The 16,067-nt window shown below is 37.2% G+C and overlaps 1 protein-coding gene and 1 non-coding gene across 4 annotated transcripts in view; both read left to right on the forward strand.

Annotated features, from left to right (window-relative positions):
- The window catches only part of KIF13B (kinesin family member 13B), a 173,542-nt gene that overhangs the window by 17,095 nt on the left and 140,380 nt on the right, over positions 1-16,067 (forward strand). For all 3 annotated transcript variants that reach the window (XM_036032025.1, XM_036032027.1, XM_036032026.1), the window contains exon 2: positions 45-138. In XM_036032025.1, the coding sequence (XP_035887918.1) occupies positions 45-138 (94 nt within the window). The remainder of the gene's footprint in view (positions 1-44; positions 139-16,067) is intronic.
- Positions 9,659-9,786, forward strand: LOC114504416. Its single transcript, XR_003685188.1, has one exon.

Consider the following 16,067-nt stretch of genomic DNA (forward strand, 5'->3'; position numbering starts at 1 on the left):
ATTACTTTAAAATGACTATTTTTCCTTTTTGTTTTTATCTGCAGAAATTGACTTGCATACCAAATGTGTGGTGGATGTAGATGCAAACAAGGTTATTCTTAATCCTGTAAATACTAATCTTTCCAAAGGAGATGCCCGGTAAGTTAAGAAACAGTGTTATGATCAATGGATTTTTAAGTGACTAAAAGCAACAGTGGCTATTGAATTGAGTTTATCTTAGCAAATATTGAATGCTTACTATGTACAGACATACTGCTGTCCAGTTGTAGAGATGAGATTTGTAATATGGAATGACTAATGTGTTTTTTTAGATTATATTAGAAGCTCAGAGAAGAGAGCTTAGATTAGATGGTAAAGTAACTAAGGAAGGCTTTTTGAAAGAGCCAGTACTGGCTGGAGGATTAAGTAAGCTGTAAATGGGAAGAAGTGGGGCGGAAGGGAAGGCTTGTAGGTTGTGCCTGTTTGGGTTGCTTTTACTTCTGCCAGTTTGAATCCTGTGTGTCAGTCAGCCCATTGCAAGTGCTGCCTTCTACCTAAAGGCATTCCTGCCAGCCATCCTTAGTGATTCTTTTCTAGATTCCTGTAAGCTATGATCTCTACTACCCAATTCAATTATTATGTATTGTTCTGGATTGATCAGTGTAGCTCTCCAGTAGAAGTTAAGACCTTGGAGGGAAGGGACTCTCTGTCAGAGGTTAAGGGTGATACTTGAGCATCACTTTCAGATTTGGACCATAGAATGAATGAGAGGGAGGGCAAGAAGATGCAAAGAAAGTGAATTTAAGGAAGAAGGAAGAGATTAATTAGTTTTATCTCAATAAACACAGGGAAATGAGTTTAATTAAATAAACTGGGATCAGATTATAGAAGACCTTGAAAGCAGATCAGGAAATGTGGCCTGTATGGGTAAGATGTCAACTTTGACCGTTTTTGAATATTGTGATTAAGGAAGTGGGCTAGGAAAAGTTGTCAGCTGACAATGTACGGAATGGGTCAAAGTGGGGAAAGACTGGCTTCATTATAGACATTAGCTACATCAGAGATGTTTTTGGACTGATCCCAGAAGTGGAAAGCACAAATTAGAGAGACAGTGCCTGCCCTGATGCTTTACACAAAGTAGGGACTTTATAAATAATTGTAGAAAACGATGTTGTATATAGAAACACATATACCATAAATGTTCTTTGGAGTTGAGTTGAACTGAGTTGACAAAGGTACTTGACTTGGGGTCAGAAAATCTGAAATAGAATTCTTACTTAACTATGTTATTGTAGCTGTTTTTAACTTTTCTGAGTCTCACCTGTGTGATGCCTGCTTTACCTGTCTCATAGAGGTGTTTTCTGGAGATCAAATTAGTGATTATTGTTAAAGTGCTTTATAAAGTGTTTTATAAATGGCCAGCTTTATTGTTATTGATGGAGAGATAGTTCTTCTGCGTGTCTAGCATATGGGTACTATCAGATACGCTGTTATTAGAGTGTAGATGTGTCAAAAATGATCCTGAGATTTTGAGGTTGCTAATCGAATGACCTATTGCCCTGAGTATTAATTGAAATCATTAATTTTGGGGGCTTATTGCTCTTCAACTTTTTAATCTGTAGACTATTGCTTTATTTGGAAATATGGGCACCGCTGAACAAACTTGGTAATATCCTATGATAGGAGTTTGGGCTTTATACATAGACTGACATAGATTTTAATTCTGGCTTTGCCAGTTGCTAGCATGGTTACCTACCTGTGTCCCTTACTTACAAAGTGTTTTTTTTTAAAGATTTTATTTATTTTTAGGGAGGGAGGGAGAGAGAGAGAGAGAGAGAGAGAGAGAGAGAGAGAGAGAGAGAGAGAGAGAGAGAGAGAGAGAGAGAGAAACATCAATGTGCGGTTGCTGGGGGTTATGGCCTGCAACCCAGGAATGTACCCTGGCTGGGAATCGAACCTGGGACACTTTGGTTCCCAGCCCGCGCTCAATCCACTGAGCTACACCAGCCAGGGCAAAGTGTTAGTTTTTTATTGCAGCATAACCAGTTACCTCAGAAGTCTAGTGGCTTCAGCCGTAATCATTTATTATCTTATGGTTACTGTGTATCAGGAATTCAGACAGGGCACAGTGGGACTTGTCTCTGCTCCATGCTGCCTGGGGCCTCACTGGAAGACTGGAAGGTTGGGGCTGGAATCATCTGGACAAGGCTGGGTTACCCAGGTCTGGTAGTTGATGCTACGTCCTAACCTTGAAAGTCATGCAGCGTCACTTCTGTCACATTTCCTTGCTCAAGGCTCATATAAAACTACATGGTTTTAGGAAGAGGAAACAGACTCATCTCTCAGTGTACAATAGGAGCTTCATTGTCTCATAAAAAAACAGTAGGGTGGGATATGTATTGTTGTGCTGTCTTTGGAAAACAGTCCGCCACAAGTGTGTCATATCATCTATGACACACCATAGCATCTGGTAAGGTGGCTGTGACAGTAGAATAAGCACACAGAAGCTAAAAAAGAAAGGTTTTCTTTCCTTTTGAGATCATTAGATCTTGGGGACTTTTGAAAGAATTAAGTAGCACTTTTTGGTTCTGTAGAATGTCTTGCATGGCTCTTTTTCTCCCACGTGCTAAACATGCAAATTGGGTGTTGTAGAGAACCGTGTGATAAAAACAGTGACAACTTCCAGTACGGTTGGTATGTAATGGGTTTTTTTGAAGTCGTGTTAAGAAGCGTGGCTTTTTGTAAAAAAAACCAGCCAGCTTTTATTGAAGTATGTAATATACATGTAGGAAAAGTATGTGCAACCTGATGAATTTTTGTTAGTTAAACATACCCTATAACAAGCACCCAGATAAAAAAAAAAAAAACAAGAACATTACTAGTATGACAAAAGACTACCTTATGAGAAGCACTTTTTCTTTTAATCTAATATCAGGGTGAAAAGAAAAAAAAAAGGAAAGTTTGAAATATAGCAGTTCAGTTGTTCACTTCATTAAATTTGAGGAAAAATAGGAAAGCACAAATTAAATATTATTTTATATGATATGAGATTAAATATAGTTTAGCTTATAGAATGACTGACTAGTCCATAAAATAAATTATGGGTTTATATAAGCTAGAGAGCCAGGGATTTGAAATTAGCATGTAAGTGATTTGAGTCAGTTTGAGTCACTAGTCAGAAAGGCTAAAATTAAATTTTTTCTTCAAAAGCCACAATGTCTTTGCTTTTAGAATAGTATCTAATTCTACTAATTGAAAACTGTGACTAATTTTATTTATTTTTAAAGATTCTATTTATTTATTTTAGAGAGATGGGAAGGGAGGGAGACAAACAGCAGTATGTGAGAGATACCTGGCCCGCAGCCCAGGCACGTGCCCTGATGGGCAATCAAACCTACCACCTTTCAGTTCACAGGCTGGTACTCGATCTACTGAGCCACATCAGCCAGGGCTAAAACTATGACTAATATATATATATGTTAAATTATATATATATGTAAATTAACAACTGAAGTTAGTATATGCTGAAAATTAACATAAATTTTGAAACAATTGTTTATATATTTTTTCTGATTAATTTTGCATTAACTTCAAGTTGCATAATTTGATGCTTATGCACATTAAAACTGATAGAAACCATGGTTAAATGAATAGGTACACCGTTTCCAGTTTAACAGCTCAATCATGGGGATTTGGGAAACATTTTTGCTATGATATATATGGAATTTCAAAACTGTTTTGGAAAATGAGATGCTTAAAATTCAGAAAATTGAATAGTAAAAGGCAAATGGTATTAAAAATGCTGACTTTGGAGCCAGATATCCTGGATTTAATCCTAGCTACACCACTTGACACATGTGATATGGAGCCCTTCGCCTCAGTTTATCCATCTGTAAAGTGGAGATTATAATAGTATCTGCATATAGGTTGTCGAAAGGATTAAACAGGTTAAAATATGTAAAATTTAGCCCTGGCTGGCGTAGCTCAGTGGATTGAGCGCAGGCTGGGAACCAAAGTGTCCCACGTTCGATTCCCAGTCAGGGTACATTCCTGGGTTGCAGGCCATAACCCCCAGCAACCGCACATTGATGTTTCTCTCTCTCTCCCTCCCTCCCTTCCCTCTCTAAAAGTAAATAAATAAAATCTTAAAAAAATATGTAAAATTTCAGTGCCTATTTATTTATAATGAATCTTAACTAAATGTTCACTAGTATTTGAGCATTACCATTATTGTTATTACGCCCTGTATTTAAGTTACAGTCCATGGTATGTTTAGTGAGTTAAACTGTAACTTCATAAAGGCAGTAAAAATTTTTTTAAACCAAAATGTATTCAGTTCAGTACTAATATATGCCTATTAAGGAATTACCTAGCTCATCCTGACTGGTATAGCTCGGTGAATTGAGTGCCAGCCTGTGAACCAGAGGTTCATGGGTTCAATTCCCAGTTAGGGCACATGCCTGGGTTGCAGGCCAGGTCCCTTGTAGGGGGCATGTGAGAGGCAACCACATATTGATGTTTCTTCCCTTCTCTTTTTCCCTCCCTTCCCTTCTCTCTAAAAATAAATGAAAATATCTTTTTAAAAATGTTGTTGATTTTAAAAAAAGAAATTACTTAGCTCTGTAAAAATTTCAGCTTTGCAAAGTCAGAAATTTTATTTTCTCTAGTTTGCTCAGTGTTGATGGGGCAGGGCTCTTAGGAACTAACGTGCCACCTGTTAGAGAGATAGGATTCTTTATTTTATGTTTACAGTGAATGAAATATTAATACTTGCAATCTGGGCTTCTCTTCTTAGTATCAACTAACGGGAAACCAGGTCAAAACATTGCTAGTGAACATGGGTAAGAACAAAGGGACATTTTATCAAATATGGGAAAGATTAAAGATGAACTCTTTCTGTGCCACAGCATGTGATTTGAACAACTGTAGTGACTAAAATATACCTTTTTTTAATACATACAGTGCTGGATACACACTGGTAGATTTGCTCTATTTATTTCCTCATGCTACACTGATTATATCTCTAGTACAATTAAATGTCTTTTTGGAATTATCTCTTTGTCCTGTATCAAATTAATTTTCTAGATTGGTCCAAATCTTCATCTGCAACATATGTACAATCATCTTTTAAATGACTAATTTGTTAACTATTCTTAGTAGATTTCTACAAGATTTCTGGTAATTTTCAGTGTGTGATTCTTAGCATTTAGGAGTATTTTCAGTCCCTTTTGAACTAATTACAATAGTTCCATAATGTATAACAGTCCCCTTTTAAATAACAAAATACATCTTTAAGCCTTATTTTGAGTTATATTTTAAAACATATTAACATTTTCTATAATAGAATAAAATATTCTATAATAAAATGTTAATACTAGTTAGCCTGTCGCCATGGTAGGATAAAATAGTTTCTTTTTTTTTTAACTTTATATTTTTCTTTTTATTGAATTTGTTGGGGTAACACTGGTTAACAAAATTTCCATGTTTCAAGGGCACAGTCTACAATACATCATCTGTACACTGCATTGTGTGTTCACTACCCAAGGTCAAGTCTCTGTCCATCACCATTTAACTCCCTCCTCCCCCCCACCCTGTCCTGCCCTGCCCCCTGCAAAGGTGGTGTGTGTCACTTCTTTCTGCTTTGGATTCCTTGACTAGAGGAGGTCACATGACCAGACCTATCTTTGTGAGTGCCTAGAGGGAGAGGTTTCAAAATAGTTCCTTAGGCTAAGTTTTATCTCCTGCCTTTTGCCTCATTCCTTCCTCTACTCGCCAAACAGGCCTTTCCTGCTAACTCAGGCTAAAAGGTTGAATAAGATACTCAAAATGTTTTAAAAGGGAGTAATGTGTGATTTCCCATGGAGAATGGCAGCCTCCACTTTATGAAAGTTTTGTTATAAAAGTTATGTATAGGTGAGCTTGGAAATGTGAATGCTTTTTCCCATAGGAACAAATAGTTGTTTCTAGTAAAAACACTTCTATTAAACTAGTTTGGCTCACAACTCAATCACATTTTTTTATATTTTGGCCTTTAGCAGAAGTGCTTCATAGCTACTTCCCGTTTCGTCACACATAATATTAAAAAGATGTGTATGTTGAGAGTGAGTAAGAGTAATAATTTCTACCCCTTAATCAGGGCATTTTGAAGTGCAAAGGACTTTTTTTAGTGCAGTGTGTGGTGATAAAGGATGAGATGACTACCAGAGACTGGTATATTTCGGTGTCACTGTGCCGAGGGTGTCAGCAGTTTTACCTACCATTGTTTTGCACCATTAATGCAAATATCAACATGAAAAAGGCAAATATCTTAGTATCATGAAAATAGTTTTGACCTCAGGACTCCTGAAAAGCCCTGGGGGACCCTCAGGAGTTCTTAGACCACAATTTGAGAACCGCATTTAGGGGTTAATCTAATTCACACACATTAAGAAATGAGTGGGTATCTTTGTTTATTTTTAAACCACTTTACCAAGATATACATGCCACATAATTCATTCCTTTAAAGTGAACAGTTCAGTGGTTTTTTAATGTTGAACCTGACAAAGAAAATACCTGTTGAGAAGAGCTCCTGGTAGCTAATTGGGCTAAAAAAACAAAACAAAACAAAACAAAACAAAAACCAGAAACTAAACCACAGCCTAGCAGCCATTGCTGAATACGGCTTCTCACTCAAGCTGTGCTTCCAGGAGAAACCTGCACTAAACTACCTGCCTTCCATACTGAACTGCCTACCTGCCTACACTGTGTCTCTGCCGCTTGAGCCAGCCCACATATAGGAGTTCCTGGGATCGTATTTCAGCCAATAGGACTGAGACTCTTTCTGTCCAATCAGAACTGCATAGCGATATCCTCATTGGCATCCTCAGTGACCAATGAGAGCAGCTCTATTTTGACCAATCAGGACAGTGCTTTTTGGACAAGTTAAACTGAGGATTTGGAGTCCTCATTTGCATGAGAACAAGCCAATCAGGGGCCAGGGCCCGGAACTTTTTTTCCAAAATATTCTTATTGATTGATTTTAGAGGAGGGAGAGAGGGGGAGAGAGGGGGAGAGAGAGATTGAGATTCATTCTTGCATTTTGCATTTATTGGTGCATTCATTGGTTGATTCTTGTATGTGCCCTGAAGAGGGATTGGACCAGCAACCTTGGCATGTCAGGATGGCACTCTAACCAACTGAGCTACATGGCCCTGGGACTTTTCTCTGTCAGCTCCCTTCTGGTTCAGGGGAGCACACTTTCCCTTTCCATCTAAGACAGCATTTTTCCAGGCTGGAACTAAAACACCCAAGATGCCTCAGCTCAGCAGAGTAGAGTGGAACCATCATGGCATCCCAGACCAGACTGACCAGAGCAGAGCAGAACTGACTATTCAGAGAGGGGGTCAAGGACCACCTCATCCTGAGGGTCACCTCTCAGCAGTGGTTTCCACATCTGTGCTGTTTCCTAATTGAAAGGTAACACCATTGAGCTATTTGCACTGAATAAAGACTCCTCTTTCATGCATCCCAAATTGGGGTTCCTGTTGGCTTTTGAATTGGCACTAGCAATCACTGGTTGACATATATTTACCAACTCATGCAGTGGAAACCCTTATCTAATTTTATGATGTTTTAAGCACCCTATTAATCTACTTTCTGTCCCTATAGATTTGAGATTTGCCTATTCTGAACATTTTCATATAAATACAATTATACAATGTGTGGTCTGCTGTAATTGGCTTCTTTTACTTACCATAATGTTTCTGAGATTTACCTTTGTTGTAGCATTTATCAGTACATTCCTTTTTTATGAAAGAGTAATGTTGCATTTTATTCTATTTTGTTTATTCATTCATCAGTTGATGGATACTTGGGTTGTTTCCACTGCTCTGAACATTTGTATAAAAGTCTGTGTGTGGACATGTTTCCTTTTCCCTTAGGTACATATCTAGGAGTAGAATTGCTGGGTTATACGGTAACTCGGTGCTTAACATTTTGAGTAACTGCCAGCTTGTTTTCCAAAGCAGCTGTACCATTTTATATTCCTACCATTAATGTATGAGCATTCCAATTTCTTTTGCTTTTAAAGAACTCATTTACTGTAAGGAAAATGGAGGTGACTCTGACTAATTGCAGAGTGCACACCTCTGCCTGAAGGCATTCAAGCTACAAGTAAAAAGTGAAACAAAAGGTGCGGTCCAAACAAAACAGGTGGCCAGGTTCAATCCTTGGCTACTGATTTGGAATCCCAGGTTTTAGTTTACTTTGAGCAGTAGTTCTTACAAAGCTTTTAAAAAATGAGCAAAAACTTAAAAATATAGTACACGGAAGTTTAAAGAGTAAAACACTTTTACTCACCTATCACTCAGTTTCACAGATCATTACCAACACAATTAAAGCCTTCAGTGACCTGCCTCTCAGTCTTAACCCTTTTTCTCTCTACTACAGTAACCACTTAGCTGAATTTGTTTTTTATCCTGGCCTTGTGTTTCTTTAAAATTTATATATATATATATATATATATATATATATATATAGTGAAATATATGTATATTTGTAAATTGCACAATAAGTGTACATGAATGCCTTTTTCTAGTACAAGGTCTGATTAGATATGGGACTCAAATGATTGCCTGCTCAAAGTATTATATAATGCCTGGTTTTTAAAGGCAAAAACAAATTGTTTTTTGTTTTTGCCTTTTGTTTATCAGCTACCCTGTTCCCCCACTTTTCTTTGAAAAAACCAAAACAAAATAAAAGCTTTTCACCCTAATCTATTACTTGCCATATATCCCAAGTGAATGTGGCAGTACAAATTGTTTTAGTGTACTTTCAATTCTTTTAAGAGGCTGTGGGTCAGTGAGCTTGTTCAGTGGTGACCACCCTTTAACACCAGAACTGAAACCTGAAAGGGAAAGAAATCCTCAGTATAAATTGCACTTTTCAGTCCATTGGTCAGTTAATCTATTTTCTTTTTTAGCCCTCTTTTCTATCGTGTGTGTGTATGTGTATTAACACTACAAACATTAATACATTAATTTAGAGTTTCTCTTATAATTCTTTCCTTATTACCCTACCCCATCAAATATAAGATTTTAGGACCAGAATTTTCTGAAACGTCTAGAGAGTCAGACTTCAAGATCTTAATGAACCTGAACACTGATTTCTGTAGTATTTTGTGAAGTGGTTTGTTTTTTAGCACAGGTTAGAGAGATTCTCCAACATGGACAGAATAAGCCGTAGATGGCATAGTTATACAAGAGATTTTCAGGTTTTATAGTAATATGTTTTTTTCCTATCCTTCCCATTTGGTCACATTTAACCTAGTGATTAATTGATAATGTGAAGGCTATAACTGCCAGTCTGGTAAGAAGAATGTCTGAGATGTTGATCTCAGCTAGCACTAGTTAGTAAAGCCATTAAAAACATTTTTATTCCTTCTGATTGTTTACTAGACATCCGTATAGTCAAGATTACTATGTATTTAGGGAATGCCTAATATGATCAAAGTATACCTAGTTCTTCTTTGGAGGTTCAGAGTACATATATATTAATACATACATAATTAATACATACATAATAACACAAATATATTATATTCCTAATATAAATATATTTCAAGTATATGCAGAATTAAGTGAGGTTGACCCATGCATATACATTTTTCATGCAAATCTACTGAGTAATGCTACTGAGGGGACCGATGGCCTTATGCCAGTAATTGCTTTGAAATATGTGAAATCTGCTTTTAACCTTCTAAATGAAAAGGTAGATAGAATGGGTCTTATTTGCAAAATAAATTCAAGATCTACTTATCTACCAACAGCAAAAGAAAAAGAAAAAAATCTTTTTCAGACTAATTTCTTGTTAGTGGAAGTCATCATTGGGTCATATTAGATAATGACATTTAAAATTTCTCTACTGCTATAGGATGCTAATTTAAGTAAAAATTTTAATTGAAGGAAGTCATGCAAAATGTAATTATGGTATGTACAATAGACCTGTTTGTTCTCTTTGCTGTGAAATGACTTGAGTGAGGCTAATAGTTCTGCCCAAATAGAATTTACTCTTCTGGAGAAGGGTATGTGGTGTGTTTTAATTTCATAAAGAGGCTCTCCCTGGGGAAGCCTGTCATCCTGATCATGTCAGAGTGAAGTGGGGAATGCGTTGGTCTGTGCACTCAGAACTTTTAGATGATTGTCCTCTTAAAAAGTACTATGACCATTGAGTGTACAAATCACTTACCATTTCTGAGTATAGTTGTGAAAATGAGCCGGGGAGACTTAACAGCCAAAAGCTAATAAAATATATATGGTTGGCTTTATATCACTGCATAGTTAATGGTGACAGAGAATTGAGTAGTAATAAATTCAGAGTTTTTGGAGTTTTACCAGCAAAGGCTTATAAGTTGTTAATATGAATGTTTAGTAACTGATTGGTAAACCTGTCTGAATGAAAATTAGACTGTTACAGTAGAATCTATGATAATTTTAGCATTGTCCTTGAATATATAAGTATCTCATTTATTCTATTATTGGTACAGCAATAAGAAGGCATAAACTTTTTTAATACAAGAAGAGAGAGTCTCTACCACTGTGCCAGAAATACGACGTGGATATTAGCAGTTGATGTATTGAGGATCAGGGTTATGTGTATATGGTTAGTTACTAGATTAAGCAAGTTATAGCTAATAGGAATGAAATGCTTTGAATTTCCCCAGAATTCTAGATTCATCATAAAATTATCAGGTAGTATATGATATACTAGATAAGATGTTTAATTACAAATAACGTTTAGGTGAAACTACCAAATCCCACTATTGAGGTTTTAAAATTTGTCCTTGTTTGGCAGTAGGTTTTTTTTTGTTTTTTGTTTTTTAGGGCTCTTTGTCTCAATCACTAGTGTAGGAGTTGTTGCTAATAAAAACCAAATATTGTGTAAGAACGTAGACTTCTGTTTTAAAAAGGAAGGTAGCAGTACTCCATGAGGAAATATGATCTGAGAAACCAATCCAACCCCCAGAAGTTGCTGTATCACAATACCTTAGGAACCTTTACGATCCATCCAGCAGTTAAACAACTGCTCTTGGCCAAGTATCAAGCTAAGAGATAGGATAATCTTTGTTAATCCTTAGTTCTGTTAAGTTGTGGTTAAATTATTTAGAGCACACAGTGTCTATAAACATATTTGTAAAATAAAAATAAAGCAAAAAATAAAACTGAAAACTAGAAAGTGCATTTATTCTCTTGTGGAGTTTGTAAGATTAGGTTTTTCCAGACTCAGCTTTGAAATGATCCTATTGTTTAATTTTGAGTATTATCCATGTTATTATGAGTGATAATTAGCTAAAATGAAAAATTTCTTTACAAATTAGTAGTTAGGGTCTGGAGTCTAGTTAAATTTATTATTCATTGATGCAGAGAACAGCTGATGGCCAGTTGAGGGGGATGGGCAAGACAGGCAAAAAGGTGAAAGGAATTAAGAAGTATAAATTACCAACTATAAATATAGTCATGGGGATGTAAAGTAGATCACAAGGAATAGACTCAATGATATTTCATAACTGGTGCCACACGTGTGCTAGACTTATTGGGGTGATCACTTCATAAGTTACAGAAATGTCTAATCACTGTGTTATACACCTGAAACTAAGACAACATTTATGTTGACTCTAATTTAAAAATAAATTTTAAAAAAGTTTAGTTTGTTAAGAAGTATCTTGTATGATTATAAATTTCACATTTGCTCCACTTTTATCACACCAAATTTATATATAATTGTAATTAAATGAAAATTTCTTATGTGGGTAGTGAGTAATAATAAATGTTTATCTTCATGCTTTGGCCTTGATTATGAAATAATTCAATAATCCCTTTGTTCTACATTTAGGAAAACTGATACAGATTTTACATAAGGGTCATTTAGTAGGTAAAAGCTGGATTTGCCATTTAATTTTTTTAAATTTTTGTTATGGAGAACTTAAAATATATGCCTGAATAGACAGAGTAGCAAAATGCACTCCTATGTGCTTGTCACTCAGCCCCCAGATCCAGTAACCCGGGGTGATACTCTCCTTGGCCATGTGTCCAACTCTCTTTCCCATATTATTTTGAAGTAAATCCCATTTTACCTACAAATATGTTAATATATATTTTATTAGTTTTAACATAACCACAATTGCTATTATTATACCTAAAAAAATTAACAGTAGTTATGTAAATGCATCAGACTTTCAGTCAAGGTTCATGTGTCCAGTTGTCTTATAAAGTTTTTCCCCCAGAGTTTGTTTTGAATAGCACCCAAACATGATGCACACATTGTGACTGGGTTATATGTCTTGATTTGTTGGTTCCTTGGTTGTTGAAGAAACTGGGTCATTTGTTCTGTTAGATGGATTAATAAGTGAACTTGTTACAGAGGGTATATTATTCTTATTTAGTCAGATGCCAAATCTTGCTGATTTTTTTTGTGAATGGTTTTATCCCGACATTACTTTTCATTCTCTCTGTCATTACCTTAGGACCATAATTGCCATATGTTTAGATCACCATCTAGCCTTCAAAGTGGTTTTGGGAACCGAAAACACCAGACAGATCTTCCTTCAAGTCTGCTCCTATTTCCTGTTATCTCTCTTTTGAATTTAGAGCATGTATTACTTCTACTAATTAAGGAATGTCCCTGCCTGGGTGACATCTTTGTGTTAGTCTCACCCTGTTTTCTAATGCAGTACTGTTTAGCCTTTTTCCGTATGATTTGAGCTTCCTCACTTTTTAAACCAGCTACCTGAAAACCTGGACCACTTCTTATTCGTCTCTTGCAGCGCCTTGCAAATAGAAAGTGCTTAGTAACTATCTTTTGATTGCTTCTGGTTGCTGTATGAGTGCGTATTCTCAAAAGAGTTTGAGAATCTCTGATCCTAAATGCGCTAGCCTGGACTCCGAAGTAGATAGACCTATTTAACTAAGACATTTTAAGCAAAAATTGTATGAATTCAGGGTTCCAATTTAGAATGATACTAAGAAATGTGTGACCTTCTATTCGGTACCATTTGGGGTATGGAATCAGGAATTCCCTGGCTCTAAGCCTTTCTGATTGTTCTCTTGATCTTGGCAGAGCCAGTTTGTTGGGGAAACAGTGGCAAGAGGATTGGAAGAACTAAAATGGAATTTTGGTGTGATTTGGGTTTGGTGGGGCTTTCAAATGAGATTCAAATGTTAGAGGGGTAAGGGAAGGGGCAGTCGTGGAGAAGAAAACTGGGGTTTCTTCGAGACTAGAGGGGGAAGAAACAACCCTGTCCTTCCCTGTGGGAGGCAGACAACCTGGAAGAGAAGGCCTAGGCCACAGATTCCTGAAGTTTCTCCTCGCCTTCTTTCCACCCATCCATCGGTCACCCACGCTTGTAACCAGCACAGGAGCACAGAGGGAATCTTTTTTTCCTTTCTGTTTCCACTTGGACTTAACTCTGTCCTCTGGAGAAGTAGAACAGTTAAAGGAAGATGTGAGTAGAGAAGAGCAGTTCTTTTGCTTTTGCTGTGCCGAGATCGGAAGATAGGCAGACAGGATGGAGAGAAATTGCCCACAGCAGCAACCAGGGCAGAGGAATTCCCGGGCCAGTTCCCTTGGGCAGCTGTCCAAGTAGGACAGTTCGTATAGTCAGGACACACCTGTCTTTTTCCTCTCTGGTTGCAGATATCTGTCTTACCTCTCCAACTGTGTTTTTAGATCCCTTTGGGTTGAAAATCGAATCATCTCAAATTATTATCTGTGTTAAGATAGGATCCCAAAGGACTTACAGTTACAGGGTATCTATATGTGTTTGTATCTAGCATAGGATTAGGCACTCAGGTGCTCAAGTAATACTTTTACTTTATTTGTTATTAAATTTATTGGGGTAGCATCAGGTAATACGATTATATAGATTTCAAGTATATAATTCTATGACACATCATCTAAATATGTGTGCCTACCACCCAAAGTAAATATGATTCTGTCACCATATATATGACCCCCATTACCCCTTACCAGCCCCCCCCCCTTTCCCTCTGGTAAGCTCCATACTGTTGTTTATATCTCTCAGTTTTTGTTTACTTGTTTTTCTTATTTGTTCATTTGTTTCAAGCAGTACTTTTAGATTGACAAACATCGTGTATGTTGTCCTGTTACCCTAAGAGGAGAGCGGAAAGTCCTTAGCGTACCCCTAATAAAATTTCCTTCAGGGTGTAGGGCTGGGGCAGGCTCTACAGGTCCTGCAGAAGCATAGTTGGAGAACACAAGGTTAGTCATTTAACTATTGTACTGGTTATTAGGGGGACTTTGGTCTGCAGTTTCCAGTGCCTAAGCAGGGCCAGTTCTGATGGCTCTCGTGGGCTCTGCTGTACTTTTCCAGAAAGAGCTCTCTGGGTGGGAGACTCCCAGGAAGTTCTTCTAGACTGGGTTATGGGAAGGTCCTTTGTCAGCCAGTATATTGAAGAGTATACAAAGGCTAGAAAGTACATAGTAAAATTGATCTGAAAAAAGGAAAAACTCTTTGACAACTCAACATTCTGTTTACTGACAACAAGATGGGATTATTTGATTATAAATTTGTATGTCAAAAGTTTACAGCAATTTAATAAAAATTTACAAATATCCAGAGATCAGCAAAATGTAGTTACTTTGAGGGAGAGAAGGATGGAAAGACTAATTTTATTTTTATTTTTACTCGGAATTATAGTAATTCAGATTTCAAGACATCTGTTAGTTTTTATGTAGCTGGACTTACGGATTTCTTGGAAGTTGAACTTGTCATGCATAAGCAGTTTTGGTTAGAGTTCTTTATTTTGCAAACTGGGATTTTTATAGCAATTTTATGCAATAATACATGTACATTTAATTCTCTATTAAGGTAAACCTTTTCCTTTTAATTTTTTAGATGGTGTAAACATTTCCAAAATTACCAAGTTTTTAAAAAGTAAATTTTACCTTACAATATGAAAACCATCATAAGACTCTGCATAGTAGCTACTGTTTTTGTTATTGAATGTTATTAGTTTGTTTGATTTACATATTCTTCTGTGTAGAAAATTGCATGACTTGATGTTTTGGTCATATGTAACAAATAAACGTCCTTACTCAACTTTATTCCCATAAAGTGTTGCCACAACAGAAACCCCGTGGTGAGCAAAATCTTTGGGTGCCACTCATTCGGTCGTCACCGCCCTTGCAGTGTGCTGTACTCTCTGGGGGTTGGAAGCTGCAATGTAGTGGGAGGGACCGGGCATTTTATACACATCTGGCACTATTGCACATTCGTCATCGTCATTAAGTTATACAAGTAATCCAGGAAAATCGTGTTGTGTGAAACTCCTTTCTCTGAAAGTTAGACTTACTCGGACTGGACCAGTGGTAACCCTTTTCTGTTTATCAGGAAGGGTGCTTACAAGTCGGATACTGGGACAGACTGGTTAAGATTGAGTCATATCTTGGCACTGAACTAAGACTTTGGGCCTTGCCGTTTCCATAAGCCTCACTGAAGTCTCCAGACTCTGATTTCATCTCTGTCCCTGTATCAGACACCTCTCATGTGCCGCTGCCGATCCTCTTGGCCTCACTCTCCCCAGAGCCTTTGATCACTTTTCAACCCTGGCCGCTGCCAGTGCAGACTGGACCCTGACCAACTTTATGTGGCCTTGATCTCACACCCCACAAGCCTCACTCCCCTTGCCCCTGTTCCCCGAGGCTGTGCTACATGATAAGCCTTTAGGCTTCGCTTTCTGAGGAATCATGCTAAGAATATCCTTTTTGTATGCCCTTGGTTTGTACAGAAATGGGTTCTCCTGCTTATATATTAAACTGTCAGTCGATCTGATATATTTTGGCCTGACCTGGTACTGCTAATAAAGACCTGAGCTTACAAACTAGGAAGAGGGTAAGTCTGTTCTTCATAGAATGGATTAATTTTTAAATTTAGTAACTTCATAAGCATTAGAAAGGACCTAGGATTGAGGTACTGCTAGTGAAGTTTAACCGTGGTCATTGTTGATAAGGAGGGGAAAATGCAAGGTGGGTTGAAGGGCATCAGAGAAGCCTGACTTGGATGAGGGTTTGAGTACTGAGTCTACTGCTTACCA

This window comes from Phyllostomus discolor, chromosome 8 (assembly GCF_004126475.2).
Source record: "Phyllostomus discolor isolate MPI-MPIP mPhyDis1 chromosome 8, mPhyDis1.pri.v3, whole genome shotgun sequence".
NCBI classification, from domain to species: domain Eukaryota; kingdom Metazoa; phylum Chordata; class Mammalia; order Chiroptera; family Phyllostomidae; genus Phyllostomus; species Phyllostomus discolor.